Source organism: Chlamydomonas reinhardtii, chromosome 12 (genome assembly GCF_000002595.2).
Source record: "Chlamydomonas reinhardtii strain CC-503 cw92 mt+ chromosome 12, whole genome shotgun sequence".
Taxonomy (NCBI): Eukaryota; Viridiplantae; Chlorophyta; class Chlorophyceae; order Chlamydomonadales; family Chlamydomonadaceae; genus Chlamydomonas; species Chlamydomonas reinhardtii.
The window spans coordinates 4,561,178-4,587,203 of NC_057015.1; the positions used below are offsets into that span (position 1 = coordinate 4,561,178).

General features: G+C 64.4%; 4 protein-coding genes across 4 annotated transcripts; all 4 read left to right on the forward strand.

Moving 5' to 3' along the window:
* Positions 1–135: 135 nt before the first annotated feature.
* On the forward strand, positions 136–4,708 carry CHLRE_12g522350v5 (aminoacyl-tRNA ligase). Its single transcript, XM_001696991.2, has 10 exons — positions 136–275; positions 372–440; positions 574–611; positions 1,222–1,351; positions 1,757–1,921; positions 2,222–2,331; positions 2,523–2,694; positions 2,933–3,106; positions 3,233–3,401; positions 3,545–4,708. The coding sequence occupies exons 1-10, from the start codon at positions 219–221 to the stop codon at positions 3,670–3,672; spliced, it is 1,212 nt and encodes a 403-aa protein (XP_001697043.1). The 5' UTR covers positions 136–218; the 3' UTR covers positions 3,673–4,708.
* A 1,077-nt stretch (positions 4,709–5,785) lies between these two features.
* CHLRE_12g522400v5 (uncharacterized protein) lies at positions 5,786–13,020 on the forward strand. Its single transcript, XM_001696990.2, has 13 exons — positions 5,786–6,556; positions 6,637–6,687; positions 6,757–6,843; positions 6,915–6,961; positions 7,072–7,162; positions 7,296–7,334; positions 7,465–7,617; positions 7,738–8,335; positions 8,479–9,635; positions 9,766–9,961; positions 10,113–10,496; positions 10,668–11,228; positions 11,351–13,020. The coding sequence occupies exons 1-13, from the start codon at positions 6,536–6,538 to the stop codon at positions 12,094–12,096; spliced, it is 4,131 nt and encodes a 1,376-aa protein (XP_001697042.2). The 5' UTR covers positions 5,786–6,535; the 3' UTR covers positions 12,097–13,020.
* Positions 13,021–13,565: 545 nt separating this feature from the next.
* On the forward strand, positions 13,566–19,987 carry CHLRE_12g522450v5 (uncharacterized protein). Its single transcript, XM_001696987.2, has 13 exons — positions 13,566–13,814; positions 13,925–14,047; positions 14,139–14,393; positions 14,564–14,875; positions 14,995–15,138; positions 15,289–15,931; positions 16,084–16,317; positions 16,508–16,737; positions 16,912–17,187; positions 17,332–17,517; positions 17,672–17,797; positions 17,939–18,983; positions 19,112–19,987. Exons 1-13 carry the CDS (start codon positions 13,689–13,691, stop codon positions 19,351–19,353), a joined length of 3,942 nt encoding a protein of 1,313 aa, XP_001697039.1. The 5' UTR covers positions 13,566–13,688; the 3' UTR covers positions 19,354–19,987.
* Positions 19,988–20,255: 268 nt separating this feature from the next.
* CHLRE_12g522500v5 (uncharacterized protein) lies at positions 20,256–24,359 on the forward strand. Its single transcript, XM_001696986.2, has 3 exons — positions 20,256–20,484; positions 20,610–20,765; positions 21,218–24,359. The coding sequence occupies exon 3, from the start codon at positions 21,265–21,267 to the stop codon at positions 23,941–23,943; it is 2,679 nt and encodes an 892-aa protein (XP_001697038.1). The 5' UTR covers positions 20,256–20,484; positions 20,610–20,765; positions 21,218–21,264; the 3' UTR covers positions 23,944–24,359.
* Positions 24,360–26,026: the final 1,667 nt, after the last annotated feature.

Below are 26,026 nucleotides of genomic sequence, written 5' to 3' on the forward strand. Positions count from 1 at the left end.
CAAATTGTCACAATACTATACAAGTATAGAGCTCGCCACGATGTCGCCTGCCCTCGGGAAACCCAGCGCGAGCGAGTCGCAAGTCGCAGTCGAATTGTACCCCATGCAGCCTCTCTTTGTTTCTGCTCGTGATATGATCTAGCGGTTTTGGTCATGTTTTCTGTTAGGATTTGACGTTACTGTAGATATATAACTTTCTGGGTCCGCTTGCTTGCGCCATGGCCGAGGAGCAGCCCAAAGTAGAGGCCGCTCAGGAGGGCGGCGAGCAGGAGCAGGCAAGACTAAAGGGTCGATTAGATCAGGACTATCTGGGCTTGCCGGGAGAGGCTGGCGGCGACTCATCGCTAATTCTATTGGCACACGCGGCGCAGGTTATCGACCCTTGGAGCGTGTCCGGTGGCGCTGATGGCCGCATCGATTACAACAAGCTGCTGGAGCAGGTAGGGGTGGTTTAGGGGCGAGTTCGGAGGCAGGCCGGGGCCGACAGCAGGTGGCACGGGGCCGTGTCCAGCTCCGCTATCAGCAGCGCTCTTCATTCCCCCGCCCCCACCCCATCCCTCTTCTCTATCGCAGTTCGGCTGCTCAAAGCTGACTGAGGACCTCGTGGCACGGTGCGTGGGCCAACCCATGACCTGAGCACCACTCGCGTCACGCTGTGGGACTGTCGGGAACGAGAGGGATGATAGTGTGGGGTTTTGGATCGAGCCGGCAGCCTGTGGCTGCTGCCCACGGGGCCGCGGCGGCGGCGCCAGCCATGGCGTGGTGGTGGCGCGGCACCAGCAAGACTTCGTGGGGCTGCAGCCGCCTATACTGTAGCCGTTGGCCAGCTGGGCTGGGGAGCATCCACTGCTAGGGCGGCAGTTGGGGGATGTCGCTGGTGCGCCGCGCCCCGGGGCTGACGGCATCTGGTACTGCACACGAGCGGGCGGAGGGCGCAAGTCAGCATGCTCGCAGGGGCCATCAGCACACGCAAGGCATGACGCCCATGCAATCACGAGGGTTCACCACTTGCAGGCGCCAGCTTGCCACGCTCACACCTTTCCTCCAGCTCAACCCCTGCACCCCGCCGACGATTCAAGCCGCCGCGCCTTCCCCCCCTCCATCCACCCCTTCCCCTCCCGCCGCGAGTCCTCCTGTCGCATGCATCCCTCCCGAAACAGCCGACCACCTATCCCACTCACCCGCCCTCCCGCTGAATACCACGCAACCTCACGTGCACAGTGTGGAGAAGCTGACTGGCAAGCCCGCGCACCCGTTCCTGAAGCGCGGCATCTTCTTCGCGCACCGCGACCTGCAAGAGATCCTGGACTGCTACGAGAAGGGCATCCCGTTCTACCTGTACACCGGGCGAGTGAGTGCTGCAAGGGGCGCCGCCGCAGTCGGATTTGCAACGGGGAAGGGCGGGCGGAGAGCTGGTTTGCGGGAATGGAGGTTCGCACCTATCCATGCGGCATCCGCCCCTTACCGCCTCGCCCCCTCGCCCCCGCAACTCCTTGGCTGCATTCGTCACCATCATCCCCACCTAACCCGTCATGCCCGGTATTCCCACACACCTGCCCCGCCCGTTTCTCCTTGCAGCGCGACAGTTTCCTTACGGGATTGGTTCAAAGTTAACACCCGCCCCGCCCCCCTCCTTTTAGCTTGGGCTGGTGATTGCACACACACACACACACACAACGTTGCGCAACGTTTTCCTTGTGCTCTTTAACACACACACACACACATACACACACTGCCCTCTCCCCCGCCCCTGCAGGGCCCCTCCTCCGAGGCGCTGCACCTGGGCCACCTGGTTCCCTTCATGTTCACCAAGTACCTGCAGGACGCGTTCGGGGTGCCGCTGGTCATCCAGCTCACGGACGACGAGAAGTCGCTGTGGCGCGGCCTGGACATCGATGAGGCGCGCCGCCTGGCCCGCGAGGTGCGTGCGTGCTTGCAGCGGTGCAGCCCGTGCTGGAGATGGTGGCGGGTGGCCGGTGGCGGGTGGGGGTGGCGGGAGTCAGCTTTGAGGCTTCGGCGTGGACGGCGGTGGCAGGCAGAGGAAAGCTGGATGGGGTTGTGGCAGGCAGGGAAAAGCTGGATGGGGTTGTGGCGGGCAGGGGGGAAGGTTTGGTGCAACTCAGTAGCACCAAGCCCGTGTCGCCGCCCTTGTATGAGCCCCTTTTGAGGCACTGGCGTATGCCCCCGGTACCCTGACCTGTGAATGCCACCCCTTACACAGAACGCCAAGGACATCATCGCCTGCGGCTTCGACGTGTCCAAGACCTTCATCTTCTCCGACTTCGAGTTCGTGGGCGGCGCATTCTACCGCAACATCATCCGCATCCAGAGGTGGGCCAGTGGCATAGAGGGGCAGCGGATGAGGGGCCGCAGCGGCAGGCCGCCATGTAGCCGGAGCCATGCTGGCGACCCAGGAGTTCAGGACTTATAGTCGTCCCTGCGTAGCCATGTGCGCATGGGCCCCTGCCGCCCTCCCAACCTTGCTGCCCTTTGCCCTGGCGTCGTTTTCTCGGCCCCCGCAGGTGTGTGACCATGAACCAGGTCCGCGGCATCTTCGGCTTCTCCATGGAGGACAACATCGGCAAGATCGCGTTCCCGGCGGTGCAGGCCGCGCCCTCCTTCCCGGACTGCTTCCCGCACATGTTCGGCACGCGCAAGGACATCCGCTGTCTCATCCCCTGCGCCATCGACCAGGTGGGCGCCCAGGGCGGAGCGCTGCAGCTATGCAGCAAGGCAGAAGCACAGATCACCCATGCTCACACAGCTCATTCGCAACCGCGGCAACACGCCCGGCACGCCTCCAGTCATGCCCACCCTCTTCCCTGTCGAGGCACCATCCATGTCAAGTCCTGCATTAGCTTTGCCCCTCAGCCAACCGGACCTGGCCCCCTCACCCCGCCTACCTGCTGCTTCCCCGCCCTCCGCTCCTCAGGATCCCTATTTCCGCATGACCCGTGACGTGGCGCCGCGCATCGGGCACCAGAAGCCGGCGCTGATCGAGTCCAAGTTCTTCCCGGCGCTGCAGGGCGAGAGCGGCAAGATGAGCGCCAGCGACACCACCAGCGCCATCTTCGTCAACGACACGCCCGCGCAGATCAAGGACAAGGTGCGCGCAGACGAGTAGCGGCCGCTTGCACCATGCTTCAAATGATGCTTGCTTGCTCCGAGCTCTGTCGCCTGCTACCGTGACTGCCCCCAACGCACACCCTCCGCCGCCCCTCCCCCCACCCAGATCAACAAGTACGCCTTCAGCGGCGGTGGAGCCACTGTGGAGGAGCACCGGGCCAAGGGCGCCAACCTGGCCGTGGACGTGCCCTGGAAGTACCTCAACTTCTTCATGGAGGACGACAACAAGCTGGCCCGCATCGGCGAGGAATACGGCAGCGGCCGCATGCTCACAGGTGCGCGGGCGCGGGTACTGCCTCAGGCGCACTTATACCGGACATACCGGGTATGCGTCATACGAGCCGTCATGCAATCCTCCTTCGCGTTACGCTGTGTCCTCTGTGTCCGCCTGAGTTCCTGTCCGCCGTGTCCTGTGCAGGCGAGATCAAGAAGGAGCTGATCACGGTGCTCACGGACATGGTGTCGCGGCACCAGCGGGCGCGGGCGCAGGTGACGGACGAGGTGGTGGACGCCTTCATGGCGGTGCGGCCCATGAACGTGGTGTGAGAGCTGCAGAGGTGGGGGCGGGGGTTGCGGGAGTCGTGAGATTGTGGGAGCGTGCGTGCCGGAAAGTTCTGAGAGGCGCGGGGGGGGGGGGCGCTGGCTCTGGCTGGTGATCTTGACAGGGTGTGAGGGCTGTTTCCACGCCTGGCGCGTCTGCCAGGTGCAACGCAGCTTCAGAGTTTAGGGTGAATTGACGGCGTTGTCTGTGTAAACAGCTTTCCTGGTCCTGAGTGTGGAGTTCAGGAGCCCAACCACGTCGACGGTTTAGCTTGGGAACAGTAGGCAGTGGTGTTGCGAATGCGTTGGACACTGGTGCACGTAATGTGAATATGCGTCAAAGCGTAGGGATTGAGGTACCGCACGTCGCGCTTGGACGGACATCAGGAGACAGTCATGGTGACACTGTGGTGAAGAGGGCGCAGATAGAAGCAAATATACTGGCATGGCTGCAATGACAGACTTGCACTGGAACTGGAGGTATGGTAGCGCGCCGCGCTCTGGAGCTCACATGTGGTCGTGTGAAGGATACAGGGTGGCCCACGGTCACGTGGGTGGGCTTGGGACCGCAGATTGCATTGGTGACCAGAGGGACCTGCTGACGCGGGTCGCGAGCGATGTCTCCCCTGGACCTTAGGGGCGTGTCACCTACAACGTCCTACAACGCCGACGACCTACGAATCTAGTAGTAGGGGTTGCTCTAGCAAGAGCTCCGTTTCCCCAGGCGGCGGAAGCCCCTGTGTGGATACTGGAGGGTGTGTGCAGGTATTGGCGCTTGGCGCGTGTGTAGACACACGAGAGCGGTGGCAAGTAGGGGGGCGGAACACGGGACATTCGGCGCGGGCCGCGCGGGCCCCTCGCAACGAGGCCACTTGGTTCGTGGTTGCAACTTGCCAATGCACGTAGCTGGGACGCAATGATGCAAGCCTGGATAGCTGAGCAGTGCTTTGGCGAGTCATGCCACAGGCTGATACGCGGGATAATACATTGCGTGCGGTCTGCATGGCAGGGCGCAGTTGCTCTGGTGTAACAGTCACCCAACACCCTGTCCCATCGCGCACTCCTGCCCTGCCGTTGCCAATTGTGTGCCATCTGTTGGGTTCTGGGAATCAGCTGCACCCTACGGGACTTCACCAACCTGCCTTACCACTGTCCCATCGCACACCCTGTCCCATCGCATCCACACAGGCACACAAGCCAGAGATACCCACAACAGTGCATGTAATAGAGTTATAGAGGCGGCGCGGCGGCACGGCCCTGCTCGCGGCCTGCCCACTGGCCCCAGCCGGGCCAGCAAGTGAGTCAGCGTAGCTGGTCCAAAGTGCTGGTCCGAACGTGGGTCGGACTGGGTTAGGACCTGTAAGGCTGTAACCGTGGGATAGGAACACCCCGGTTTCCCTATGCGGCAGCTGGCTGGAGTAAAACCCCTGGGGTTGCCACGCCAGCATGCAAATGACGCAACGGCCTGACCGCCGTGCCTGACCGCCGTGCCTAACCCCCTTGTCCAGGGGCACCCTTGGCCTTTTCCTCGTGTATGGCCGCACGAACACTTAACCTCCCTTGCCCCCGTGCCCTGAGAGGAGGACCTTGGAAGACATCTTGAGATGCCTTTTGACCAGCTGTCCCTACGACAATGCGCCGCTGTAGATTGGTCTGCAAGTGCCGATGACTTGGCGGGTTGCTACCTTGCCCTGCTTTACTCCGAGATGCACGCAGACAGTGGCTGCATGGCGTCTAGGACACGTGCCATTACCACCAGGCGTCCGAGTTAGGACAAGTGACGGACCGCAAGACGGGTTATGATCTCGTGCACGCTGCGTACGGTGGGGCAGGACTTCCCTAATCCCCTGGTGCGGGAATGCTCTAATCCGGCGCGTGCCAAATGCTGGCAAGGACCAGGGACTCGATCCTGATCATCAAAAGGCGCGGCGGTGGCAAACGCAACGGTGGCAGCCAACGACCTCCAACGAACATACATGCGGTTTTCGTTCCAGAGCCCTGCCTGGGTTTACGCCAACCGCCACTCGAGCTGATGCGAACGGCGAGGCGAACGGCGTCTAGGGAACCCATAAAAAACCCTCGGTTGTGTAACTTATGTTGACAGCATATGATTGTAACACCGATGGCGCTTTTTGAGCCATTACCGTGGACAGGCTGCACAGTCGATCATTCGAACGGCAGTCTTCTGAGTCTTCCATGCAGCCGATAACCGTTTGTCAGCGCGTATCGCCAGTACATTCAATTGGCCCCCCGGCTACAAGTGCTGCAAGTCCCGGACGCAAAGCAAAAGCAAATCGAGCAGCAGGCGACGACTTGTCATGCAAGCAGGAAGTTAGGCAGAACCTCGGTGCTCGAGCGACCGTTTTGCAAGCATTCAAAGCCATAAGTATTATTTCACCGTCCTGTGTTTCAAGGTGCGGGAGCATTACCACGTTCCGCGTGTAGCGTGCCGGGTACGCAGTCCGCGTCAGTCGCGGGTTTCTTTCGTCCTCTCCACCCGCCTGGCGTCCTCCCCCATCGATTCTGCTCCATTCAGTAGAGAACGGCAATCTACGTCGTTCTAGCGATAAATCAGCCGCGACTGGCTTTCATGTTCTGTCGCTGACAATTTCGAATCCGACTCGGTTCCGACCGACCGCGTTTCGCCTCCTGTGGCCGGAGAGGACCACAGCCCAATTACTGTACTCTGACTTGACTCTTTGACCCTTACTAGCGCTACAGGACTCGACCGGACCCACACTCCGACCTGCCAGAAGTCCGCGGCCTCAATTTCTCGGTTTCGCGACGACACACGTTTTGGCAGCCGAGCCGACAGGACTCGTGGACACAATGTCGAATTGAGAGCCAACAGCAAGGCCCAGCAGCCGAAATGCCGAGCAGTGCGTTCAAGGTACTACCTGCAAACGCCAGGATGCTATGACTACAGGAAAAGGCCAGAAACTAATGTCGCGCCGGCTCGTTTGGATACAGAATGGCGCACCATGGACGGAGGAAGAGGACTCGCTGCTCGCCAAGTACCAGGTGCGTTTCTGGACTTGGTCGTAGCATGCCGGGCAAAAGGCGGGAACGCTCACGCTGCACGCTACGCAGGCAATTTACGGCAACAAGTGGGCGTCTGTGAGCCAACATATTCCTGGTCGAACCGGCCAGTCGTGCGCCCAGCGCTGGCGGCACAAGGTAAGGCAGAATTGCTTGACGCGCTATGTGCCAGTGCTTCAAGTGACCAAAAAACTGCCGAATTGGCGCAGGTCAACCCAAATATTGTCAAGGATAAATGGACAACCGACGAGGACAGGTGCGCCGCCAGCTCGGTGGGGCTTTTGCCCTGTCGCCCTGCTCACGGTTGCCTGCAGCCTCGAACCGCCTGTCCCGTTGACAACCCGTTTGCCATCCCCCCTCTCCCAGCAAACTAACCCAGCTTGTGGCCGAGCATGGCATTGGGAAATGGGCAACGGTTGCCCGGCACCTGCCAGGCCGCACCGACCAGCAATGCATGGTGAGCTTGTAGCGGTTGGCGGATTAGTCGGCCGTGTTGTGCGCTCGCGCCTCTGCAGCTTGGCATGTGTGCATCGCAGCGCAGCTCAGCGGACTGAGCAATTTGCATGAATACGCATGGCCATGCCACGCAGGGCCGGTGGAGGCGGCACCTGGACCCTAACATCCGCAAGGTGAGTCCATAGCGTTGTGCCTTTGCCCGAGTCCCAGTTCGTCTGCCCTGCCTGGTTCCATGTTCCAACCCTCAATAGCGTCTGTTTCAACCGTTCCCTGTCGCGGCTGCCTCTACGTTGCTTGCTCAAGGATGCCTGGAGTGCGGAGGAGGACGCGCTGCTGCAGCGGCTGTATGAGGAGCTGGGCACGGCGTGGTCGTGCATCTCAAAGCAGATCGCCAACCGCACGCCACAGCAATGCCGCGGGCGGTGGTGCATCCTGTCCGGCCTAGGCAAAAACAAGGTGCGGCGCTGCAGGGGCGCGGACGAGGGACGGCGGGCTTACTTGCTGCGGTTGGACTCAAGGCGGCACAACTGGCATGGCTTGCGGGATGCGCGTTTAACCGTGTGTCCGTGTCCGCAGATGCCAAGCCCCGCTGCGCCGCAAACGCCGCACCCGGAGCGCGGCCGCCTACGGAAGAGCACCGGCGCCATCGCAGTTGCAGCCTTCCCGTCCGCCCGACACGAGCAGGCGCCTCCTCTGCAGCAGCCGCCGGCCGGTCAGGCCTGCCCCTCCACCATCACACGACGCGGCGCTGTCACGGAGCTGCCGGCCCTTCCCGCCTCGGCCTGTGGGCCCAGGCTGTGTGAGGCGCCGACTGTACAGCAGGCGCGGCGGACACGCGCGGCTGCGCGCATCAGTACAGCGGCAGGCATGGAGCCGCTCTCAGCTGGGGGTGGCGAGGAGCAGGGGGGCGCGGCAGCTGGCGCCCTGGCGCCGCGGACGCAACCGCGGCTGGCACGGCATCGCACCCGCCTCGGTGGCGTGCGTGAGGCCGAGGGTGGTGCGGCGCCGGTCACGTCAGAGGAGCAGGAGAGCCATGGCAGGCAGCCCGGTCCAGAAGGGGAGGACGAGGAGCCCGCGCCTTCGGCCACGGAGGATGAGTCAGAGGGCCAGGAGGTGCAGGACGCATCGGACTGCCAGGAGGACGACGTCAACGGCAACACCCGTACTCGCCGCGGTGAGATGGGCGGTCGCTCTATGCCATGGCGTTAGGGCTGTGTGTCTTATGAAGTATGTACCGCATGAGCTCAGCATGTTCAGGCCGTATCCATGGTACTCCACTGAGCTTGTCCTTGTCTTCCGGCAACCCCTGAAACGCAGGCCGACTAGTGCTTGGGCGGCGGCTGGTGTCCTTCCGCACAGGGCCACGCAACACCGTCCGGCGCCCCTCCAGCCGGCTCACCGCCACGGCCACCATGATCACATCCCCGGGCGCCCGCGCCGCCTCCGCCGCTGCCCGGCCCGCTGCCAACCGTGTCAGCGCTGCTGCCGCCGCCGTGGCGTTGTTGTCGCCACCGCGCGGCGCCCTCGCCCTGGCTCTGTGTGATGACGAGGACGAGGAGGCGATGCTGAGGGGCCTGCTTGATGACGAGGACGACCTGCCGCCCCCACCCCTGCCGGGGCCGCCGTCGGCCGCCACCAATGCGCAGTCGCCTCAGGGCGAGGCCGGCAGCGACCAGCGGCTCCACACGCCGGCCGCCGACGACCAGCCGGTGCGCGCGCTGCGGCCTGCAACTGGGGCCGCTGCAGGTGCTTCAGCTGCCGCGGCGGCGGCGGGGGCGGCGGACGACCAAGGTGTGGAGCGCCTTCGCAGCGGTTCTGAGGCCGGTGTCCCAACTGGCTCCGCAGGGGCGCCATGCCGCGGAAGCCACCGCCGCGCGGCCAGCCAGCCAGAGACTCGCGTCGATAGCAAGATGGCCTGCGGTATCAGCTTGTGGGCTGCAGAGGCGGAGGCGGAGGGACTTCCGGATGTGCCGACGCGCAAGACCCGCAGTGGCCGCGTCTACCACCTGTCCTCCTCCAGCACCTGCACTAACACCAGTGCCTGCGGCTCGCAGCGGCGGCGAAACCGACCGTCGCCGACCGGGCCGCCTGACACCGCCGCCACCAGCACCAAGGACGAGGCCGCGCCGTCAAGCACGCCTGTCGCAGAAATGGCAGTGCTAGCGCTTGAAGTGACAGTGGCCGCAGCCGGAGCGGGGCCCTCAAACGCAGCCGTCTCGGGTGGGCCGTCCACCACTGCCATCCGTGCGCCGCGCCAAGACGCAGCGCACCTGAGCGGCGGTCAGGCCGTTGCTTCGCCGCGGCCCATGCTGTCAGAGGACGAGGGCGACGCAGCGGAGGCGCCGCCTCAGCCTGGCGTGCCTGACGCCGAGCAGCAGGCGCCTGCACCGGTACCGGCACCTCTGCCTCCGCTGGAGGCCGCGGGAGTTGCGCAGGAGCTGCTGCAGAATCTCAACAGCCCGCCGCCCCTCCAGGTACGGCTTAGCGCGCCTTTAGTGAGGATGCGTCTCATGTTACTTGGCAAATGCCTGGTGTCTGTTTAGGATCTGTTGCGCTAGCTGCTAACCTTTTGGCATCCCGGCACTTTCCCACTTCGCCGTGCAGGTGGTTGGCCGGCTGCTCACTGGGGGCAGCACGCGCTCTTCCTTCGGCCTACCCGAGGTGCTGCTGGGAGCAAACGGCGTTGGGGGCGCCGCCGTGGCCGGCCACGCCGCCTCACCTGGCGACGACCTGCCCGCCGCTGACTGGAACGTGGTCGGCTCGCCGCCCACCAGCTCCCTGCTGGCTCTGCTGCAAGCAGGTGAGGGCGGCTTGGCATGCACGCACGTACGTATTTGGCACAGCTTCCGCAAAGCCAGCGATGTAATTTGTGTGCCTCCTCACCATACTACAGCGTTCAGTGTAAGAAGCCCTGACGCTATCTTTCCGCTGACTCTATTCCGCTCACGTAGGCCTGCTGCAGACGCCCACTGGCACACCCGGCGCAAGCCCCGGCCCCAGCATCCTGCGCGCACCGGTGCAGCAAGACATGCCGCAGGTCACGCCTGGTATCAGCAACCAATGGTCGGACGTGCAGGCCGTGTCCTGGTCTGAGTGGCGCAACATCCACGCCGGCTTCGGCGTGCTGTCGCGCGTGCCTGGCCTCGCGTGCGGCAGCGCCGCCGGCACGCCCGACAACACGCGCACACTGGCGCGCACTGCCTCCGCTGCTGAGAGCGCGCGGGGTGTCGGCTTCACGCCGCGGCGGGACATGTTTGTCCGGCCGCCAGGATGCCAAGGCGCCGCAGCGGCGGGCTGCTCACCCCGGCCACCACCACTCCACATAGGAGCTGCAGGTGCGCCGCGGATATTTGCCTGAGTCATTACGCTGTTGATGCGTTATTTCTCTGGGGCCCGTGCACAAACGCACACGCACTTCTGGTACCTGCGCAAACGCACGCGTTGCTGCGACGCGACTGACACGACTGACAAGCCCGCCCCGTTGCATACTGTGGCTTGCCGCACAGGCTCTGTCGAGTGTGACGCCGACAACGAGGGCCACGGCGGCACGCGCTCGCTGCTCACCTCGCCCAGCGGCTCCGTCAGCCGAGTGCGCCGCTCCGCGCACCGCCGCGCCTCCGCCGACGAGGCTATCCTGCGCCTAGCAGCTGCAGGCCACGACCTGGGCGCCGCCGCAACCGCGGGAGCTGTCGCGGGGCCAAGTTCGCGCCCTGGCTCGGCGCGCGGGCATCCTGGGATGAGCCCCTCCGCCGGGCTGCGCATGTCGCCGGCGGTTGCGCGCACGACGTGCGAGCTGGCGCAGGAGGCCGCACTGCCCGACTTCTGCAGCCCCAGCAAGCGGCAGCGCATGGCTACGTCCGAGCCTGGGCATGTCGCCGGCCCGCAGCTCGGGCAGCAACAGCGGCAGCAGCAGCAGCTTGGAGGGCTGGCGGGGCCCTCAAGCGGTGCTGCACTTGCGCTGGGTGGACTGTCCGCCGCAGGCGGCTTCGGCGCCCGGCTGCCACTGGCGCCAAGGTTCGGCACCAGCATGCTCGGCAGCGTCTTCGGGGCGGCCGGCAAGCAGGCTGGTGAGAGAAGGTCGCAAGGTTTCATCGCCAGGTTGTTGTCCATCTCGTGCATGGTCTGTGACACGACTGTGCCTGGCGCTGATCCCTGCGCTTGCATGCCCTGCCTTTCACGGCCTATACAGGCCTCCTTGACAACCTCACAAACGGCAACCGCTGCGGGCAGGACGGCGTCGCCGCACCCATGTCGCTGCTGGCCCGGCTTCAAGCTGTGGAACAAGCCATGAGCGGCGCTGCCACCGGCACTGCAGGCGCTGCCACCGCCTCAGCCATACACGCCCCCGCCAGCAGCAACCTGCCGCCCGGGTTGCTCCGCGCGCTTGAAGGCACCTCTCCACATCCCACAATCGCCCCACCGCCGACCATGCCGCTACCAGTGCTCCGGCCGCTGCCGCCGGTGCCGTTTGTTCCCATCCCGCCCGGCCTTGCCCGCGCCCTTATGCCGCCGCCGAGCTCGCGCGCACGACCAGCCAGCGGCGGACACGCTCCGGTGTGCACGCATGCGCCGCTGTCCCAGCCGGGCGCCAGCGAGAACGCATCAATGCCCGCCACGTGTGCAGCCGGCGTCAGTCCAACATACTCAACCCCGGTCATGGCCACCGGTCACGAGGCGAGTGGGCTAACTGGTCCGCACGGCGGCAGCGCGGGTGTCAGCGGAGTTGGCCTGGGCGCCCTGCCCTCCTTTGCAGGCAGCCTGCCGAAGCCGCCAGTCGGCCTGCCGCCGCTGGTGCTGCCCAAGCTTCCTGGTGCTGACGGGGCGGGCGGGCGACAGCACGGCATGGCCTCATTCTTCCCTGTGCTCTCCATGGCCAGCCATCAACAACTCAACGCCGACAAGGAGAACGTCGCAGCACATCAGCCGCAGCATTGACACACACAAGGACATCCGTGAACGGACACGGATACACTGCAAGTGGTTGGACATAGCCAACACGTATGAACTGTGGACTGCATTGTTAGGACATGCTGTTTGCACCGAAGGCTATGGACCGGCGACGGGGCGGCAACTTTTGCGAGTAGAGGGCTACGACGCGGTTGCTTTATGACGGTTGGCCACGGTTGGTCACCCCTTATATGGTCGTGCTGCACAACTCGTAGCCTACTGTACAGGCATTGCACAGACGGGACGGTATGACGTTACGTTGGTGGGGAAGAGCGCGGCAGGGAGTCTCGTGGTGACAGTTGCTGCCTTACTGCAGCGGGGGGGGGGGGGTTACGGTGAGAGACGAGATTACATTACGAGTTCATGCAGGGTTAGTGATTGACTGACTCATGACGTGATTTTGCTATGCTTTCCTAACCTGTCAGGGTTTTGCGTTGGACGACTGGCCCTTTCTATTCATGGATGGCGGACTTCATCAGCCGCGGAGAGGGTGCATAATGTGTGTTCATTTTTCGCGCAGTCTGTGTGTTTCAGTGCCTAAGAATTCCTTCTCTCTCTTTTTCGGTCACGATCGCACCATCTGCTGCCGGTGCTGTTCGACAAGTGCGCATAATACGCCAGGCGTTGCTGGACTCACTGTCTCCTTGTGCTGTGTGCGGGTCGTGTCACTGTAGGACTGCTTGAACGCCTCTCATGCATAGCTGACTTCCACCTAACGTCTTCCTTAGCACTCCTCTTCCACAACTCCGACACCATCTACTTCATATTACCTACCTAGCATTTACAATGGCGCACTGCTTGAGAGCCAAAGCGTGTGTATGGAGTGGGTACCCAGGGGGCTTGGGCACCGTGTGGCGGGCTACGGCGCGCTCGCCCCCCCTGTACCAATGTAATTTGTAACCGATTGCTGACAAGTACCGCACATGAGATAGATGCCCGCCCTGAAACAGCCATGGCGGGCAGGGCCGGGCCGCCTCTACGCGACGAGGGTGGCAAGCACCAAGCAGGACCGTTGCAGGACAGGCAGCAGTTGCTTCTGCACGTGATTACAGTACCTCCAGTGGCGTTGACGTGGTGCACGCTGTGGAGACCAGAGAGGGATGAGACCAGACAGGGCAACGCAGCGGGGGGGGGGAAAGGTCCGTGCGCGGGGGTTGGGGCGGCGGGGCACGTGCTGCTTCAGTCCCAAACTTGGAGTCTACGGAGTGACACGCCACCATGCTTGAACAGTGCATCAGCAGTGAGGCAAACCTGAAAGCTGAGAGCTGGTCTGCACATTCAACCTACAAATGGCAGGATGGGGGCTCGGCCGCATGGGGCTTGTGGACCGGGGACTGGGGCAGGGAGCCGTTGCGGGTCAAGGTCGGGGGCTTCGGGGCTGGGGATGGCGTGTATGATGGGCGCATGCACTGATGCTGTGGACCGGCTGTCGCCTCCCACCGCTTCAGACCGCACCGATTGCCTACTTGTATGATTGTTGCACCAAGTCGACAAGCGGGTCAAATGACGTCGTAGTTTGGCGACGAGGACACGCACTGCAACAGCAACGAGGCACCTGTTGAACAGACACTACTGCAGAGATGCCTTACCTCAAGCAGATTGATAGGTCTGCGATAGGGGCCTTCTGCCCGCACGCGCCCTTCCTGGCAGCGGGCACGGTCGCGGGAGCCATCGACATCAGCTTCTCCACGAGTTCTGTGCTTGAGGTGTGCTATTGACTGGGATGTTTCGCTCTTCTTATTTTCAACGGAACTTGTGCATAGCCTGCCTGTTGTGGCCTTCGCACTGTCCGATCACTTCGCTCGCGGCTCCGCAGGTCTTTTCTCTGGACTTCGCCAATGGCTCAGAGGCTCTGGTGCCATGTGGCAGCGTTTCGGCGCCAGAGCGCTTCAACCGGCTGGCTTGGGGCCAGCACCTGGCGGATCAGTCTTTCCCGCAGGTGGGGTGTGGTGTCCTTTCCTGGTGGATTGACCGCGCTGTTTGCGTTGACTCTAACTCTGACCGGACATGCACGCTTTGTTGTTCGACAGCTTGGACTGCTGGCGGGAGGCCTCGCGGATGGCTCGGTGTGCCTGTGGGACCCAACCGTCCTCCTCGATCCCCACGCCAAGGAGCAGCACCGCGTGCCGCTGCTGGCGAAGATGCAGAAGCACACGGGCGCTGTGAAGGGTCTGGAGTTCAACAGCTTCAGCCCTAACCTGCTGGCCTCAGGCGCGGCGGATAGCGACCTGTGCATCTGGGATGTGGCCAAGCCAGCTCAACCCTCGCTTTACCCGGCCCTTAAGGTGCGGAGGGAGGGGGATTGGTGTAGGGAGAACAAGGTCTGTGTGGATACTGCTGCCCTGGTCAGGTGGTGCTCCGGACCTGGTGAAGAAGCGGCACACAGCTGTACGGCGAAGCAGGGATGATACGGTGACCAGCGTATGTGCCTATTCTGCTGCAATCTGCTGCGTAGGGCGGTGCCGGCACTCCGGGCTCGGCTGCGGGCGGTGAGATCACCTACCTGGCGTGGAACAAGAAGGTGCAGCACATTCTGGCGTCCTGCAGCACGAACGGCACGACCGTGGTGTGGGACCTGAAGCGCCAGAAGCCGGTGATCAGCTTCCGCGACCCCAACAGCCAGCGCCGCGCGTCAGCCATCCAGTGGAACCCGGACATCGCTACACAGCTGATTGTGGCGTCGGATGATGACCGCTCGCCCACCTTGCAAATGTGGGACCTGCGCAACAGCGTTTCGCCGCTGAAGGAGTTCGTGGGGCACCATAAGGTGCGCGATGATCGTCAGCCTGGAGGATGTCCCGCCCTGCCAGGCCATGGGGGGTTGGTCTTCTGCAGGCAAGGGCTCGGCACCGCTGTAACACACAACCGCTTGCTTTCCTGTCTCAGGGCGTGCTGAGCATGGCGTGGTCGCCGCACGACTCGTCCCTGCTGCTGAGCAGCGGCAAGGACAACCGCACCATCTGCTGGGATGTGCACTCGGGCGACATCGTGTGCGAGACGAGCGGCAGCAACTGGAACTTCGACGTGCAGGTGCGTGCGCTGCCGGTATGAATATTAGGGGAACTGGAGGGGTCAGGGAGGTGGTGCGGAGCGCCTGGGGCTGCTTCGTTCGTGCAAGTAGTGCCCGAACCGGGGGACCTGGTCGTAACTGCCGCCTTGCCCTGCCTGATCTCCTTGCAGTGGAGCCCCACCATCCCCGGCACCTTCGCCACCTCCTCTTTCGACGGCAAGCTGGGCGTGTGCAACCTGGCCACGTGCACCGGCTCCAAGGTCACGGAGACGGTGAACGCGGACTTCACGGTCACACACTCGATCGTGGGCGACGCCACGCCGCTGGCGAAGGCGCCCGCCTGGATGCGCCGCCCGGTCGGCGCCACCTTCGGCTTCGGCGGGCGCCTGGTGTCGTTCAGCCACAACCGCACGCAGCTCACGGACCCCGCCACTGGCGCCGTGCGCATGCAGGACAGCGCGGTCCTGTCCGTGAAGCAGGTGGTGACGGAGCAGGAGCTGGTGGCGCGCTCGGAGGGCTTCGAGACCGCCATCCAGGGTGGCAACCTGCAGACGCTGCGCGAGTACTGCACCAACAAGCGCGCCGCGCTGGCGTCCACGGGGCCAGAGAGCGCCGAGTCGCAGCAGGAGGCGGAGACATGGTCGTTCCTGTCAGTGCTGTTTGAGGGCGACGACGCGCGGCGTGTGCTGCTGCAGACGCTGGGCTTCAAGGACCTGCCAGCGCGGGAGAACAGCGCCGCGGGCGGGCCCACCGAGAACGGCGTGGATGCGGCGGCCGCGGGTATGGATCAGCTCAACCTGCAGAACGCCGATGGTGAGGCAGCGTCTTTACCCCACGGCTCACCAATGGCTACCACATACGCGTGTGATGGGCAAATGCTTGATTGATAAGAATGGTGCGGCAGAAGGGAGCGCAAAGGTGTCCCCGTGCGGAGCTGACTGTGTTGACGCCACCCACCTACGCAGGCGTGCCGCGGCTGGAGGTGCCTGGCGCCAGCGTGGGCGGCGCCGTGGCTGCCAGCCCGCACCAGCTGCTGGCGCAGGACGACCCCGACTTCTTCGACAAGCTGGAGGACACGGAGGTGGTACTGGGCGGCCTGGCGCCGGACGCTGACGTCGCCGCCGCAGCCGCCGGCCCCGACCTTGGCGGCGTGCAGCCGTTGAATGCGGGCGCCATGGACGCCATGGCGCGCGAGGCGGGTGAGTTGCGCATGGTGTTTGCAGGCAAGGGGCCGCATGGACATGCCGCAGGCACCCCAATGAGAGATAGGTCATGCTGGATCCTGCAGTAGGAAGACAGGCAAGGGCTGGCAAGGGTGCAGGCTGGTTCGCTGGAGCTGCAGCCGCAGTGCACGACGCTGACCAAATTGCGCTGTGGTCACGCTTGCAGGCAAGTCGCTGCCGGAGAGCCACGCGCACGCGCCTGGCCACGTGCCCGGCGGCGAGATGGAGGCGGAGATCGTCAAGGCGCTGACGGTGGGCTGCTACGCCACCGCCGTGGAGCACTGCCTGTCGGTGCACCGCTACGCGGACGCGCTGATGATTGCCAACACCGCGGGCCGCGACCTTTACCAGCGCACCATGCACAAGTACATGCAGAAGTGCCCGCACCCCTACCAGGTGAGGCCGCGCCTAGTACAGCGCATACTGCGTAGCCTTGCCGGTAACACATCACCGCTCAACCAAAGGAGGTACCCCCGGAGCCTTCGCCTGCACCCACTGTGCGTCACCGCGCAGCTGCTGAGCCAACGCCCTCCAACTCCGCCCCGTCTGCATCATTGCACGCGCGCGCAGGCCATCATCCGCGCCAACCTGGAGGGCGACTACAGCGCGCTCATTCGCACGCGGCCCGTGGCGCAGTGGCGCGACACGCTGGCCATGCTGGTCACATACACGGACCGCGACAAGTTCCGCGGCCTGGCCGACACACTGGCCAGCCGCCTGGCGCAGGCGGGCATGCACCACGAGGCTTCGCTGTGCTGGGTGTGCGGCGGCCACACGGACCAGGCGGTGTCGTACTGGGCGCGCAACTGCACCGGCGCGTCGGGCACCACCACCGAGGTGCTGCAGGTCAGTGCGGCGGGATCGGCTGTGCACTTGCACCAGCAGTACTATGCTGTCCTAATCGGGGCTGCGCCTTCGTGTCCTTGCAAAGCATCAGAAGGAAGAGTTACGACGCCTCGTGTGTTACTCGTGTGTCGTGGCCACTTGCAGAACGTGATCGAGAAGGCGGTGGTGATGGGCATGGCTCCGGGCGTGTCCACCACCTCGTCCTCGCCGGACGGCGTCAACAAGGCGTCCCAGAGCCTGTCTGAGCTGGTGACCGCCTACGCCTCGCTGCTGGCCTCCAACGGCCGCATGGCCACCGCGCTGGACTACCTCGAGCACGTGCCCGGCGAGGTGGGCGCCGGCTAGGGCAGTGGGCCTGGCGGGGGCATGAGCGGGACTCGGGCCGGACACGGCACGGAGCACTGCACGTGTGCGCTGGCACAATTCGGGTCCGCTAACATCTAGGGGGCGGCGGGCTGAAGCTTGTTGGCCCGGTGCGTTGCAGGCGTCGACCACCGTGGCGGTGCTCAAGGACCGCATCTACCGCAGCGGCGTGGCGGAGCTGCCGCATGGCGTGCACCCGCCGCCCTTCCCCTTCGTGCGCGAGGAGGTAGCGGCGCAGGCGCCCAAGGTGAGGGACTGAGCTTTGCCCCGGGCATGAGCACACACTAACAAGCCGGACCATAGATAGTATGTAAACGTAGTGGCGTATTTCTGCACGCATCCATTCAGCGACTGACCACATCACCATCGTCCGGACTCTCCTTTACAGTCGGCTGCTCAGCCCGCCAACGCCTACGGTGCCTACGGCCAGGCCGGCTACGGCCAGCAACAGCAACAGCAGCAGGCTGCTGCCCAGTACGGCGCCTACGGCCAGCAGCAGCAGCAGCAGCAGCAGCAGGCGGCTCAGCAGCAACAGCAGCAGCAGGCGCAGGCACAGGCGCAGGCCTACAATGCCGCGCAGGCGCAGTACGGCAAGCCGGCCCAGGCGCAGCCGCAGTACGGGGCCACTAACGCATACGCCCAGCAGCCGCAGCAGTACGCCCAGCAGCCCGCGGCGCCGCAGCAGAACCCCTATGCGCAGGCGCCCGCTCAGCAACCTGCCCAGCAGCCGCAGCAGTATGCACCGCAGCAGGCAGCGAACCCCTACGCCGCGCAGGCCGCCGCACAGCCGCAGAACAACGCGTACGGACAATACAACCAGTACCAGCCGCAGCAGCCGCAGTCTTACGCGCCCGCCGCGGCGCAGCAGCCGCAGCAGGCGGCGCCGGCGCCGGCGTACTCGGCTGCCCCGGCCGCTCCTGTGTACGCGACGCGGCCGGCGCAGCCGGTGGCGGCCGCCCCCACCACCTTCACGCCCACTAGCGTTGCGCCTCCGGCAGTGCCGCAGACTCAGCCCGCTGCTGCGGCCCCTCCGCCTGCACCTGCCATGCCTCAGCAGCCGGTCTACGCTGCACCGCCCGCGCCCGCGCCCTACGCTCCCACTCAGACGACAGCGGCGCCGCACGCTGCGGCCGCGGCTCAGCCCAGCTTCTTCGTGCCGGCCGCGGGCATGGCTGCACCGGTCGCACCAGCTGGCCCCAGTGGTAGCTTTGGGGGCGCGCCGCCGCCGGCGGGCGGTATGGGCATGGTGCCCGGCGGTATGCCTCCCGCCCCCACGTCGCAAAAGGCTATGCCGCCACCCCCACCGCCGGGCCCGCCGGCGAACATCTCGGTCGCCACCGCCGACACCAGTGCCGTGTCCGCGGAGCTGCGGCCGGTCGTGGCATCGTTGACTAACCTCTACAACACGTGCCTGCCGCTGGCCAACAACCCAGGTACGAGCGGCCGAATCTCGCGCCGCTGCTGTGCTTACGAAGCTGGATGCCTCTGATATGCACATTCTTTAGGCTGGAGTTGCCCTGACCTTGTGCCTACCCCGACCCACTCCAATGATCCCCCACAGCCAAGAAGCGCGAGATGGACGATAACACGAAGAAGATCGGGCAGCTGTTCTGGAAGCTGAACGCCGGCGAGGTCAGCGCCAGCGTGGTGCCCAAACTGCAGCAGCTGTGTGCCGCTATCGACGCCGGGGACTGGCACACCGCAAACCACATCCAGGTGCAAATGACTACCACGGACTGGGACGAGTGCGGCTTCTGGCTGAGCGCTGTGAAGCGCATGATCAAGCTGCGCCAGACGTCCTAAGGCTTCACCGCAGCTTGGTGGTTGTGCCGTGTTGGTGTCGCTAAGCTATGCAGGGCAGGGGAGGAGGGTGATTTCAGGGGCGCTAGAGGCGGCATTCGGGCACAAAATACGTTAGTTGGAAGAGCGATGTGAGTACGGGCAAGACGTCTGTGCGTTGTTGTGGTGCCGGCGGCAGGCTTCGGCTTCTCGTACGGCTTGAGAACCGCGTTGGGGCACCGATGGGCGTGCAATTCGTGGGCAGCATTTCGGTATGAGGTATGGCTAGATTGGCGCATGGCAGGGCATAGTTTTGGTGCCAAGTAGCGCGCATGCGAGTGCATGGAAAAGCGCGCATGCTGTGTGCCGCACCAAATTATGGGCCGGTGCAGCTCGCTTGGCAAGGAGTTCGCGCCATGTGGTGGGCAGTCTCACGCATTTCCGGGATAAGTCCTGTAAGGCATTATGTCGCATAGCCAAGGTACTTGAATTGCCGAGCTTCCGAACGCCTGTTATGCAGATGTAGGCACATTTCAGGTGAGGCAGGGGCACCTCCCTTGGTTCACGTTACTTCCCTAGTCTCGTATCGTGGCAGCACCAACCGCGTCGGGCTAGGGCTGGACCACTTGGCACGGATAGCTTCCCGAATACAGTTTCTCAACACCACGGGCTTCTACTTGGTCCCGCTTTCCCACCATCCCACCAACCCTGGCGTGTCAGCAGAGCCCAAGGGCGCAGCTGCATACCCCACCCGCCAGTCATTCTCACATATATCATGCATGCGCAGGCCCCAGGCATGGGAGGCGAGGAGAGAAGAGAACGGCCGGCAATGCCGCGGGGTGGCGGGGGAAGAACTCGTACGGCATGGAAGCGAAGATCAAATTTACGCTGGGCGCACGTCATTCATGTCCTTCTGCGAGGTTTATACAGAAGTATCTCTACACAACATTACAGAAGCTTTCCTGGATCAGCAACGCAACTCGCAAACGAAGCAAGCATCGCGCCCCTTCTTGTTACGACTCTGTTTGTGAACTTTGCATTTGGGATAGAGTCCATACAATGCGCGTTAATCGTTAGACTGGTATAGAGGTATCCGGATGCTTCGCGCTGCTGGGCGAGGGGTCCTCGTCCGCCCCTCGCCCCCGACGCCTGCAGGTGTGCCCAGTCGCTCCCAAATGCACCACATGCCTATATCATCCAGAAGAGGGCGGATGATCTGGACAGGATTCGCTGAGCGCGGAGCCTCACCCTTGCACGAATGGGTCCATTGCTTTCTGCAGGGCGGGTGCGCACGCAATGCACGAGAACATACAACGTGTTGCTGGCGCCACCTTCAATAGCTGAAGGGCATCAGAGGGAGCCGAGTGCAAATGGAGCGGGGCCGAGCAAACGAGGCACTCGTGCGCAGCCTATAGCCCCCGAGAAGCCAAATGCAGGTAATGAGGGTCATGAATACAAAGAGTCCAGGGGTGGTATGAGGAGCGACCGCGCACGCAAGTGCGCAGCGATTCTGCCACGTCGGGTGGTCGCTCCTTGGCGTTCTTCCAGCGATGCGCTGGCGCGAAGGTCTCGGGATGCACGTGGCGACGCCTGCGCGGTACTTTGCGTTCCGTCACTGCTTGGCGACGGGGGTTGGTGGTTCCTCGGCACGCTGGGGTTTCGGCTCGCTGGCGGCGTCAGCTTCTCTCGCTGCGCCCCAGCCGTGCGCTGCTTACGTCTGCAGGGGTTGTGGTGCGTAGACAGAAAGCCCATCGGAAGGGTGGCTCGAGCCGATGACGGTCACCAGAGGCTTGGCTTCGCTGGCACACCCAAGCCGTGTCGCTTCTGCACCTGCACCTGCATCAACTGCCGCTTCCTCCCGTCTTGCCGCGCCCCTGCACTCCCGCAGGCCGCATCACGCCCGTCAAGCTGGCGGGTCTCTCGGCCGTGCTACACATGCCCATCACGCGGGTGGAGCGGCTGCTGCAGCGCAGCCCGGCCGCGGTGCGGCAGATGGAGCCCGAGCAGTTGTCGGCGCGGCTGCAGCAGCTGAGTGGGGCGCTGGGCCTGCCGCCGAAGCGCGTGGCGTTCATGGTAGCCAACCAGCCCGGCTACATGCTGCTCACGCCGCTGGACGACGTGCGCGCCAAGGTGCAGGAGCTGGCGGCCGCACTGGCTGTGCCGGACGGCGCCGTGCTGCGCGCCGCGCTGACTGTGCCCTCCATCCTCACCCGCTCGACGGAGGTGGTGGCGCGGCGGGTGGGCGCCTACGCGCAGCTGCTGCGCTGCTCGCCGCTGGACGTGCTGCACGTAATGTCGCGGGGGCCTGAGTATCTGACCGACACGCCCGCCTCGCTGCGGCAGCGCATGTCGGCGTTGGGGATGGTGCTGCGCCGGCCGCGCTGCACCATCGCCGCCATGCTGCAGGCGCGGCCGGACCTGGCGGCCATGAGCGGCAAGGTCATGAACAGCAAGGTGAACGGCCTCATGTGCATCCTCAACAAGCAGAAGCGGCACGTGGTGACGCTGTTGGTGCGCACGCCGGCGCTGCTGCGCTGCGACTTAGACCGCGCGCGGACGATATTCGGCGGGCTGCAGGCCATGCTGCGGAAGCGCGAGGGCTTCGCCTACGCCATGGTGTGCCACGCCCCGCAGCTGCTGCTGCTGCCGCCGCGCGGGCTGCAACAGCGCTGCTCCGCGCTTAGGCGCTGCCTGGCGGCGTCACCCGCCTGGCAGGCGCAGTTCGCGGCGCTGCGGCCGCCGGCGGTCGCACAGCTGGTGCTGAACCGCAGGGGCTGCCTGTCGTCCATGATGTTCCTGTCGGAGCGGCGGCGGGCAGGCGAGGTGTCACTGGAGCAGCTGCTCGGGGTAGGGGCGGGTGGCGGCGTCAGCGGCTGCAGCAGCGTCCAGGTGGCACTGCGCGAGTCGTGGCCCGACTTTGTGGCGTGGATGGAGCGACGGCAGCAGATCATGGCCATGCGCATGCAGCAGCGGCGGGCGTACGCGGCGGCGGCAGCGGCGGCAGCAGCAGCAGCGGCAGTAGCGGCTGCCTCGGCGTCGTCGTTGTCCGTTGCGGCATCCGCATCAGCGGCGGCGGTTAACGGAATGTCGGCAGCGCGGCCTGCCCTGTTCCAGCAGCCGTCCGCTCCGCACGCGCAGGTGCCGCAGCAGCCTGGGTTATCCTTGGCGCAGGCGGCGGCCGCGGCGGCAACTGCTGAAGGCTGTGGGGCGCCTCTGGAGCACGCGGCGGAGGCAGCGGGGTCTTCCTCGCGGGCTGTCAGCCACATGCAAGCCTCAACGTCAGGCATGCTCTTGCATGGTCATAGCAGCAGCAGTGGCAACGGAAATGGCAACGGGGCCGGTGCCACTTGCAGCGCTGTCGGGCACGCCAGCCCAGACCTAGGTTCCGCGGACAAGGGGCCCATGCAGCGGCGGCAGCAGCAGCCCGAGGCGTCGACGTCAGGGCGGCAACTGTCGTGGCTGCAGTTGCAAGCACAGTACCGGCGAGAAAGGCACGCAGCCACACTTGTGGGCCGCAACCCTAAGCGGCGAGTGGTTGTACAACCAGCGGCGGCTGTTGCGGCGCCAGGTGCGGCCGCCACGTCAGTGTCTACCTCGGTGCCGGCACGTCACCACCGGCGGCAGCGGCAGCGGCGACACGCAGCAGCAGGATCAGGGTCAGGCGGCACAATCGGCGCGTCCGCGTCAATCGGCCAGGCACCAAACGGCGCTCCGGCTCGGTTAAAAGCAACAGGGGACGTGGCTGCAGTGGCGGTGAATGGCAACGGCACGTCCAACGGCGCGCCGCACAGCCACGCGCTACGCAGCCTGGTGCACGGGGGAGGGTCACGGTCTGGCAGCAGTATCTACAGCAGCTCGCAGCCGGCAAACACTGGCGTGGCCAACGCCGCAGCCCACAACGGCGTCGCAGCGCAGTCCCACATCGTGACCGCCTTCGGCGTTGCCGACGTCGCGGCTGGCACCCACGCGCGCCCGCAGCGCGCTCTGGCGCACCCGCTCAGCCACTCAGCGGTCGAGTACCTAGGGACAGCCAGCGGCGGCGCCGGCTCGCTAGATGTGCCGGATCCAGCCTCCGCCAGCTCGCAGGGCGTGGCCATGTGGCTCCACCTGCACGACGCGGCGGCCGGCGTCGGGCCAGCAGCTGTTGCGGCTGCGGCCGCGGGCAGCCATAGTCACGGCAATTGCAATGGCAGCGGCATTGGTAGCGGCGGCGTTGGGCACGTGCTGGGAGTGCTGGCGGACGCGGCGGATGTGACGGCGCACGTGGTGGACATGGACATGCACGCGCTGCAGTCGAGCGGCGCGGCCGTGACCATTCGAGGAGGAGCAGGTGGCGGCGCGCGACCGAGCGAGCTGGTGGACACAGTGGGGGGCGAGGCGGCGGAGGACTGTAACAGTAGCGTAGTGGTGATGGGCGGGGACGGCTCGGTCCACGACATCTGCGGGATAGGCAGGGGCGCGGCGCAGCAACAGGAACAGCAGCGGCAGCAGCAGGCACGGCTGCACTCGGGGCAAGCCCGCCGCGGGCAGCAGCAGGGGCATGCAGCGCAGCCTCTTGCGTCAGGGCAGAGTCCGCGGCTTGAGCCGGCGATCGGAGCGGCCGTGCCCAGGTAGCTGCCGGCGCTAGCCAGCAAGCAACAGCAGCCGCAGGTGCACTTGCATACGGTATCCACGGAGAGTAGCTATATTTCGTTCGTTGGTCGGGTCGTCGATATCAGGTTAGGCGGAGAGGAGCGTTCAACAGTGCAGGTGTGAGACACGATGGTTGGCTCGCCATAATTGTTGCGAAGGTGCTTGAAGATGCGCGCCAGTGTGTGCTGGAGCCGCTGGGCATCCGATGATACTGTTGGGTATGCTACGATAAGCGGGCACAGGTGTTGTATGCATACGCTGGGTGTGATCTGGTGTGATTTCTCGTGTAGTGGTGTGCTGGGACGTGGGGAGGCTGGGCGACACGCTCATAGCCGGCAGCGATCGGTTATGCCAGGGCGCACAGACAGGCTTGCCCTGGAGTGTAATGGAATGTGAGAAGTTCAAGCCACTGCTGTGTGGGTGTGATGCACCAGGCGAAGAGGGCAGGAGGGTGACAGGCATGACAAGCGGTGTGGGTGCACAGTGGCTGGATGCCGCTTGGGGATCAGCCAGAATCTCAAAGCGGCATCCAGCCAGAATCTCAAAGGACGCCGCGGCCAGGGGGCACCGGAGTCGGGGCAATAACAGTCACGGGCGGAAGCAGGGGCGCAGCCCCACAAGATGCCACAAACGCCCACTGTACATCTCTGCAGCTCAGTGAGCATGAGGGTCGGATCGGGTAACCAACAACAACAAAAGATCCAGGGCTTCTCCCTAGCCGATTTCCACGTCCACACGCGACGCACAGACGGTACGGTACGCGTGCATGGCAGGCGGAAGGGCACCAGGCTCACGCCTCACGGGCTGCCCATGTCATGGCTAGAACCGCACTCAAGCAAAGCATTCCCCTCCCTCATGCTTTCCGAATGTTGCCTGGTGCCGTAGTAGCGCTATCACTTCTACGCCTGAGTCCCCTGTCACATGCACGTACTGCAGCCAGCGCATTGCGCATTCGCGCGCCACGTGAGCAGCCTGCGCGGCAACGCGGCATAGACTGCACCAGCTATCATGCCGAAAGCCAGAGACCAAAGTGAGGGCCCTGTAAGGGTTCGGCCCTCGTGGACCACATCAGTCTGATCAGTGTTGTGGCGCACGGCCATCTGCTGGTTCGTGCTTATTGTCCCTCCGCTGTCCGCCGATACTAGCTTGCGGGCCGCGTTGCCTTGGCTTAGTGCTAGGCTGCGGACATAGTACCAAGCAGACATAACGAGGCTGGTACCCGCAATACTTGCACAGAGCTTGGGCCTCAGGGGGACTAAATGGCTGCCGTTGCAAACCCCTGGTCCCTGGATAGCGGTCTCGGCAGCTTTCCAGCCTACCCACTCAGTGCGCCCGGTACAGTAACGCCGGCGTTCGACCAGCCATGCACTTCTGCTCTGCCACTGCAAACTGTTTGCCGTCTGCTTAAGGATCTGGGCATCAGCTGCACCCTACGGGACCTCGCCAACCTGCCTTGAACCCTGTCCCATCACACACTCAGTGCGCCCGCCATTGACCAATGCTAGTCTTGCCTGCCGCTGAACTGCTCCTTTGTGCAGCCTTAGCTGCTAGCGTCAAGGCATGCACACACACATATGCACTGACACAAACCCTAGTCAAAACACGCGCCTGTCGGCCTGTGCCGGCACTAGGAATGCGCTGCCGGCATAATGACTTGGCAACACGATGGTGACTGCATTTGCCGCTTTGAGCTGCTACGCCTACCAAGTGGGCAGCGGTGAGCGGTCTGCCCGGCAAGCAAGGCGCCCCCCTGGCTCGTTACCGCATGTGCGGTTTCCTGTAGCGCGCACTACGAGTTGTGTTGTGATGGCTTGGAAGACTGCGAGAAGAAAAGGCGAAAAGCGCCAGGGAGGGTGCATGCGGCACGCGTGCATGGATGCACATGCATCACCTAGGGGGGACCCGCTGATTACGTTTCGAGTCTGGGTGCTGTACAGGCGCAGTGATACGAGTGCTGAAGTTGTAACTGCAGGGCAGGGGCTGGAGACCGCCATATGCAAGGATGGGCACGCAGCTCCGTGAGCGGGTGGGGGAGGTGGGCGCCGCATGCCTCGGCGGTATGTGT

Excerpts from the sequence above, each read along its gene's own strand:
- CHLRE_12g522350v5 (XM_001696991.2), top strand. The coding sequence starts at position 219 with ATGGCCGAGGAGCAGCCCAAAGTAGAGGCCGCTCAGGAGGGCGGCGAG. Across the intron at positions 2,695-2,932 it reads TCCCCTGCGCCATCGACCAG|GATCCCTATTTCCGCATGAC; the intron begins GTGGGCGCCCAG and ends TCCGCTCCTCAG. Across the intron at positions 3,107-3,232 it reads CCGCGCAGATCAAGGACAAG|ATCAACAAGTACGCCTTCAG; the intron begins GTGCGCGCAGAC and ends CCCCCCACCCAG.
- CHLRE_12g522400v5 (XM_001696990.2), top strand. The coding sequence starts at position 6,536 with ATGCCGAGCAGTGCGTTCAAG. Across the intron at positions 7,335-7,464 it reads TGGACCCTAACATCCGCAAG|GATGCCTGGAGTGCGGAGGA; the intron begins GTGAGTCCATAG and ends TGCTTGCTCAAG. Across the intron at positions 8,336-8,478 it reads CAACACCCGTACTCGCCGCG|GCCGACTAGTGCTTGGGCGG; the intron begins GTGAGATGGGCG and ends CCTGAAACGCAG.
- CHLRE_12g522450v5 (XM_001696987.2), top strand. The coding sequence starts at position 13,689 with ATGCCTTACCTCAAGCAGATTGATAGGTCTGCGATAGGGGCCTTCTGC. Across the intron at positions 13,815-13,924 it reads CCACGAGTTCTGTGCTTGAG|GTCTTTTCTCTGGACTTCGC; the intron begins GTGTGCTATTGA and ends GCGGCTCCGCAG. Across the intron at positions 16,738-16,911 it reads AGTGCCCGCACCCCTACCAG|GCCATCATCCGCGCCAACCT; the intron begins GTGAGGCCGCGC and ends ACGCGCGCGCAG.
- CHLRE_12g522500v5 (XM_001696986.2), top strand. The coding sequence starts at position 21,265 with ATGCCCATCACGCGGGTGGAGCGGCTGCTGCAGCGCAGCCCGGCCGCG.